Source organism: Coptis chinensis, chromosome 3 (genome assembly GCF_015680905.1).
Source record: "Coptis chinensis isolate HL-2020 chromosome 3, ASM1568090v1, whole genome shotgun sequence".
Lineage (NCBI taxonomy): Eukaryota > Viridiplantae > Streptophyta > Magnoliopsida > Ranunculales > Ranunculaceae > Coptis > Coptis chinensis.
Window position 1 is genome coordinate 111,297,965 of NC_141458.1, and position 7,521 is coordinate 111,305,485.

Below are 7,521 nucleotides of genomic sequence, written 5' to 3' on the forward strand. Positions count from 1 at the left end.
GGCGATGGAGGGTGAGGTCGTCCAAGTGAAGCCAAATTCCAATTTGCACGTCTCCCGGGACTTGGGTCAAGACAGGCTTTCTTGGCAGCTTTGGGATCACCAAAAGTCACCTAAATAAATAATTTTTTTTTAGCAAAATGAAGAATAAATAAAAAAGAATGAATAATGACAAAACCATAGTCTTTGGATCTTCCAGTGATCCTATCGGTAATGACGACAGCCTCAAGGATGTCTCCGAACTGGTCGAAATAACGACACATTCAGAGTCTCCTATCTTAAAGAACTAACCAATTTGAAGCCACTTCCAGAGTCTCCTATCTTAAATAACTAACACTGCCAATCTGATTTCTACCTCATCTAAATTCGAAGAAACGATTGTGCAAAATAAGAAGAGGCGGAAATCTTTAGAACCATTCGGTGGAATAGTCACACTCGGGTTGTTCAATCTTGTCATCTTGTAATATTCTGATTTTGCACAATCGGGTATACTTATGAAAATATTTGTAATAGCTATAACATTGTAGTAAACATATACACAATAATTACAGTAAGAAAGATTATATATTGCAATGACCCAAATAATCAAAGCAATTAATGGAAAAGAGCCATGTAACAACCAAAGAAACTATAACCTCTAAACTTAGTCATCTGAGTATCTGACTAATAAGTAATAAAGTTTAAGGTTTCATAGAAAGAGAACAAATGTCTCTTTGACAGAGTATTATTGTCCTGTAAAACGGGTTCAAACTTTCATCGTATAATTGAAGGGGTTGTTAATATAAGGGCTGAAAAAGAAAAGGTCTTGGGTGTGGAAGATCGCAAGTAACTAGTACTGTCAAATGGGCCGGGCCGGGCCAGCCCGGCCCTCAAAACTTACAACCATCACAAATTGAGGGTCGGGCCAAAACGGAATAATAGAAAATGTATGAAGCCCTTGCCCGCCCTTCAGCCCATTATAGAGGGCTGAGGGCCGGGTTAGAGAGTCGGGCTGAAGGCCGGGTTAGGAGCTTTTTTTTACTCACTGTAATCTTTGGGTGTGGTTAGCAAAAGACAGACAAGGACTTCAGACTCCAGCAAATTCAGGAAATAAAAAACGTACATGTCCAATTAGTACAAGTGTACAACACATTTGAAAAGAACACTAGTGCCCTCATATACTCAAACTTAGCCACCAGCCCACCACATCCTAAACTTTCTTTATTCGTGGACTACAATTCTGAAAGACTGTGTATGTCACATTGCACAAAACAATACTCTACTTCCTGCTTCAACAAACCTACATAATGAATTTGTGGACGTGCATCAAAAAACATGTCAGTCACACGGCCATCAACTTATCGTTCAATTATTGCTTCAACTGAAAGGCTTTCATCCGCGACAGATTGGGGACTATTGCTTGGAGGATGTCCAAAAAAAATACTCTCAGGAGAGTCAAGAGTGTAGCCCATAGAGGAGCACCACAACAATTTTGTGAGATTGTTTTTGATATTTAAGTCTCGATGAGTTACCTACTCACCTCTCATAGTTTTGTCGGATTGTCGCAATATTCCCAATCCACACTCCCCCTGTCAGAAACATAGAAAATTAGGTGCTCCCCATCAGCATCGAACACATAAAAACCAATATATAAAGAGGCTTGGTACAGAACAATTTAAAACAAACTAATATTTAAAACAAACTAATTTAGCAAACTGGGCTAATATTAGGCCATTCAAATTTCTGAAAATGGTGTTCAGAAGAATCCAGTAGCCAGGATAAACTATTTGGGCTTCCATGTTGAACAATTTTCACTCCTTACGGGTAAAGAATTATGCGTTAAATAAAGCAAACAGATAATAAGATGCATTTTGAGTTTCTGACAACATTAGAATTGAATCAATTGATACACATAATAATATCTAGGAAGTACAAGTAACAAGTATCTCTAGTAAGTTAAATTTTATATGGTAGTACAACGATAAGACTACTCTATTCCATTTTCAGGATACCCTCTAACTTGATTTCAGAACTTTGTTGCTCCTCAATGGGTGACAAGTCCGACAAAAGGCTTACCGAAGCCTCGTCTGCAACTATTTGATGTTGCTGGGAAACAACAGGATGAGCTTCTACAAAATTATCTGATGGCTTGCTCAAAGAGACACTTTTGTAATAGAAAAAATTTGTAAGCAAAACACATTGGAATTGTAAGAAAGCACCTATCAATGGCAGACGATGTCCTATCAGCAGAGCGAAAAGTGTGCATATTAACCATAATAAGGGGTAACATGGGTACATACCATTTGGCTCGCCTAACATGAAGATAACCAAAGACTGCAGAAGTGCAAATACACGAAACTCGCAGAGTAGCAGTCTTCATTCAATATTGAAATACTGATCTTATCCCATACTACAATACAAACACTTAGACCCAAAATAGAGTGTTGATTTATGGTTACAAATACATGTATAATGTTTGGGATCCAACCATACAAAATGAGGAACAAATACATAGTTTAAGTCTCAAGTGGTTTATGGCCCCATCCACTGTCATGATTCAGTAATCAGGTCATGACTTCAAGGCATACCTGAACATGCAGCACAACGAGTCAACGACAATATACATGCCTTTTAAGAAAAATGTGGACTGTAACCAACTTGTTACAATAAACTTCATACACATTAACAAATAACAAAACTTGGCATACCTTTCTGAGTTCAGTGTTCTTCAAGTGACCAGTGCTACTGGAATTGAAAGATAACTGCATAAGAAGAAAATTAATATATGGTTAGACAAGCTTGTAGATTGAAAAGCTAATTGATCCGCCAAATTAAGTCAAAAGTCATAATGCACTCAAAGAATCTTGCGTGTAAAATACACTGATTTGAGCAGCCAACTCAGATGGCATAAACCAATTGTATCACTACCAAATATGCAAAATTTACATTGCTAGTCTAAAAAATGTGAAGGCAATCTCAAGTATCAGGACAATGAAATTAAGCTACATAAGTACATAACTAAGCAAAATAACATAGAAATCACCTGTACACCATCAACTATTCTTGAAAGGTAACACCGAGTCACCGACCCACCATAGCACTACACAAAATATATGACTGAATATGAAATGTGATACCTATACCACCACAATCAGCAAACATAAAATTAAACTTAGTAAGACATAGTAATACTTAAAGAATAATAATTATTATAAAAAAGATATTGAAAAAACTAATCGTACCCTTCCAATAAATGGCCTAGTCACTAGTCAGACCATTCATCTCCCCACCAAAAATTTATCCAAAATTACCTACAAGTCTGAATTAGGAAAATGAAGCATGTACTTAATACTTGTTCGATAATGGAACGCAAAATGTAACCAAAATTTTATCCCCTTGTCCAAAATAGACATCGAGTTACAACTCGAGATCCTGCATCAGCTCTTCCATCACCTTCACACCATGATCTTGGAGCCCTTCTTCAGCTTGAAACCAATCCTTCAAGTACATCAAAGCCTCAATAGTCTCCGGCAACAAAGAGCTGCGGTACTTGCTGACCACCCTTGCACTAGCGCTAAAAGCTGATTCCGATGGAATTGTAGAAACAGGTGAAGTTAGTAAATCTCGAGCTATTGCCGACATAATTAGATAAGTACCTTCCTGAGTTTTCCACCAATCCAAAACGTTAAATGGTGGCTCTTTGTCGACTTTAATGACTGGCTGCTCCAAATAATGTTGCAAATCAGACTTGTTAGTATTACTAGAAGATGCTCTCCTCCACAGTAACAACAAGTCAAATACAATGTCATCATCATCACCGAAATTAGGCACCCGGTGATTCAAACCAAATTCAATATTACCCATTTTCTTTTCATATTCTTCAAAGAGCTCAGTCAATTTGGTTTTATAAGTCTTCATTTTCAACTGATTAAATGTAAGTTCTGAGTTTGGTACAACTTGAGGCTCAGATTCATAATTCAGGTCCACACACAACTCAAGAATTGTAAACTTGTATCGGGGATCCATGCATGAAGCCAGCCCAAGAACCAAAGGAACATCTTTCCAATATCTATCATATTTTTTTCTCATGCTAGTATACATAGGTTTGAAAGCAGGTTCACTATCACATTTTTTTCAAGACCAACAAGATTTTACTCAACTGATAACAAAAGGCACTAGATGTAACATACCGACTCCCTGAAAACAACTTAGTCGCATCTTGGTAAACCTTGAAAAGATCTCTAATAGCAACAGCATTTTTCCAATCAGCAAGAGTAGGAGTATTTGCATACTCCTAACCATAAAAGAAGAGATCAATAACTTTTTGGTACGGTATTGCATCTCTCAACATTATAAAGGTGGAATTCCACTGAGTCGGAATGTCAACGGGCAATCTTTTTGTCTTCATGTTCAAAGATTTACAGTTCTCAAAAAACTTTTCCAGTTTACCTTGAGAAGACTTGAGATGTTTCACACTCTCTCTAATGTTATTAAGGGACACCTCAACATGCTTTAATCCTGCTTTTACTATCAGATTCATGTCATGTGTTGTACAACGAAGATGACACAGCTCTCTACTTAATGTAGCATCACCAAAAAATTTATCTTTCAACTGAGACACAACACTATCATTGTTAGACGCATTATCCAAAGTTATAGTTCCTATCCTATCACATATCCCCCAACTCAACAAGTTGGCATACATTGCATCACTAATCGCTCTTCCAGTGTGAGGTGCAAGAAGCACGGGGAAGCTAAGGACTCGTTGATGAAGTTTCCAGTCTTTAGTTATAAAGTGGGCAGTTATACACATATATCCTAGCTTCTTATTTGACGTCCACAAATCTGATGTTAAACAAACTTTACCAGGAACACTTCTCAAGATATCTTTCAAAGCAGACCGTTCTTCTTGAAAACTCAACATCACATCACTTCTCATTGTTGAATGACAAGGAGGTTTAAACTGTGGACCAAATGCCATCTTAATCCATCTATGAAAGGTTGGTTTCTCAACTTTCACAAATGGTAATTCCTCAACGACAAAATACCTAACAGTTTCTCGACGGGCAATTATCTGATTAAACTTAAAGGAATAAACCACACCATTCTCAGTTCTACCAATTATTGTTTGACCTTTCTCAGTTGAAGTTCTAATAACACAAGATTCTGCATGCCTACGAAGGTGACTAGTCCCTCCCCTACCCCCAGTAGAAATATGAGTTTCACAAATTTAACAAACAACACTATATTTAACAAACCCATCAGATTTTTTTACTTCACTACCATCGTCATTCTTATCAGCCTTAACATTAAAATGGTTCCAAATAGAAGATCTTGGGTGTTTTTGACCAATGGATACCTTCTTAAATCGTATAGTAGTAGGGGTGAGAACCAACCCACTCTACAAGAATGGTTCAACCGAGATTCTACCTCAGAATCACAATCCAATATGTTATCCATCTAGTAAAGAAAATATAACAAGCTGAAGGAAGCAAACCTAAGGAAATAATAATTTGTAACGCAGCGTCGCAGTGTCAACTCTGCATTTAAAAACAAATGAGTATATAATAGAATATTAGTATTTATTTTGATCGGTGAGAGAAGTAACTAATTTGAGGACAGTATTGAAAATCATTTTACCTTGACAAAGACACTTTGATGTGATTCAAGGACTTCTTATAGCTTGGTTCTCCACCACTACCAAAACAACAACCTGGACCTAGGGCTGCAGACGGATAGTTTCGGATTCGGATATGCCTACATCCGAATCCGAATCCGACCGGATGTGTAAAATAATGTCCGAATCCGATATCCGATCCGATCACTAAACATGGGCTTTCATGATTTCGTGATGGGCTTTCGTGATTTCATGGACCTTATCACTTGGTACAGTCCAAATCATGTTCTAAATTAACCTGTTAAAAGCTGCGGCAATACCTTATTCATCAAAATCAACCTGTTAAACACTAAATTAACATTAACATAGCAGTTCATCAGTTCATGCTTCATTAACCTGTTAAACAAACTTCAATAGTTCAACCTCTTAATTAAGAAAATACTTCTAACTTAAGAAAATACCCTCATAACCTATTACAAACATAGAAATCTATTACAAACTAGAGATCATCTCTATTACATAAACATAGAAATCTGGCCCCTGCCCATACAACACTTTTCGCATCCAAAATAGTTCCAATCAATTAACACATTAACACCTGCATAGAGGTAAAATCACAACCAACTCATTTAGAGATTATATTTGAAAATAAATAATTAAATACTTCACGAAAACATAAAGAAACATATGTATCACTAATTAGTAATTACTTAAAAAAGTAGACAAGATATAAATTAACCTTACTAGTCTTATTCTTACCTTGTTCATAGTGTCGAGACTAAAAGTTGTTCTATCACAAGTCAAGCATCCAAGCCAACAATCGGTACTAATGCATAAATGAATTAAGATATAAAGAAAGTTAGACATGATGTAATTCTTGAATATATATATATTCTTAAATAAAGTTCAAGAGAAGGAATTACCATTAAGTTTAGGCAACCAATCCTTCAAACATACCAACGCCTCCACAGAATCAACACCCAATGATGAACGAGAGTCGGTAATTATTCTACCACCAGAACTAAATGCAGATTCTGAAGCAACACTCGACATAGGAACTGCTAGAAGGTCACGTGCCACTACAACAAATATGACATATGACATCACTAATTTTACATCACTTTCAGTGAAGTGATGTCATATGAAAGCTATGACATCACTTTTCTCAGCATGTGATGTAATAATTATCACAATGTTTTTTTAACATCACTTATTTCAAAAGCTGATATAGTAGAGTTGTACAACAACATTTTAATAAGTGATGTCGTGATAGTGATGTAGTAACACTTTTTTATGTCACTCACTATGTCACTTATAAAGTGATGTAATATCCATGTATTCAACATCACTTTAAATGTGTTGTCACTCACCATGTCACTTATAAAGTGATGTAATATCTATGTATTCAACATCACTTTAAAAGTGAATTTGCCAAGTTTTCGAAATCACTTATAATATGACTTCCAGAAGTGTTATTATTAATATAGCTCCTTTTAATTAAGTTAATTAGTTAGAAAAAAAAACCGTAGAAAAAATTAGGTTAACGTTAAAATGTTAAATATAAATGAAAAAAAAGGGCCCCCAAGATGGTTTGCTAGGTTTGCTAGACTAGCCACCCTTAAACAAAAAATAGAAAATAAAAAACCTCTACTATTTTCTTGACTCTTTTCTTTTCTTGCACCAAAAATAGCCCAACCAAATACAAACCGAGAAAACTGGTTATCCTCTTCATCCGCTTCTATTTCAATCCAACCTCCAACTTCAAAAAACATTTTGGGCTCATTTGAATAACCGATGTGAAAATATCAGAGGTTTGTTTTTTTTTAATCAAAGATTGTTTCTTTTACACTAACGCTTCAAATAATCTTTCACAGTAGTTGACACCAAAACAGTTGCTATTGATTTCTAACTTGTTGTTTTAAAGATCA

The 7,521-nt window shown here is 35.9% G+C and overlaps 1 protein-coding gene and 1 long non-coding RNA gene across 2 annotated transcripts; both read right to left on the bottom strand.

The window, feature by feature from the left end:
* Nucleotides 1–2,325: 2,325 nt before the first annotated feature.
* On the bottom strand, nucleotides 2,326–2,722 carry LOC147512973 (uncharacterized). The gene is made up of 2 exons (XR_015217310.1): nucleotides 2,685–2,722; nucleotides 2,326–2,564 (listed from the first exon to the last, which is right to left on the bottom strand). It is a non-coding gene; the product is annotated as an uncharacterized LOC147512973 (long non-coding RNA).
* A 671-nt stretch (nucleotides 2,723–3,393) lies between these two features.
* LOC147512974 (zinc finger BED domain-containing protein RICESLEEPER 2-like) lies at nucleotides 3,394–5,436 on the bottom strand. The gene is made up of 4 exons (XM_086598837.1): nucleotides 5,336–5,436; nucleotides 4,364–5,174; nucleotides 4,167–4,270; nucleotides 3,394–4,066 (listed from the first exon to the last, which is right to left on the bottom strand). The coding sequence occupies exons 1-4, from the start codon at nucleotides 5,434–5,436 to the stop codon at nucleotides 3,394–3,396; spliced, it is 1,689 nt and encodes a 562-aa protein (XP_086454963.1).
* Nucleotides 5,437–7,521: the final 2,085 nt, after the last annotated feature.

Coding starts and splice junctions, on each gene's coding strand:
- LOC147512974 (XM_086598837.1), bottom strand. CDS start 5,436: ATGGATAACATATTGGATTGTGATTCTGAGGTAGAATCTCGGTTGAAC. Junction 4,271..4,363: donor TGAAGACAAAAAGATTGCCC/GTTGACATTCCG, acceptor TTTTATGGTTAG/GAGTATGCAAATACTCCTAC. Junction 4,067..4,166: donor AAGTTGTTTTCAGGGAGTCG/GTATGTTACATC, acceptor TATGTATACTAG/CATGAGAAAAAAATATGATA.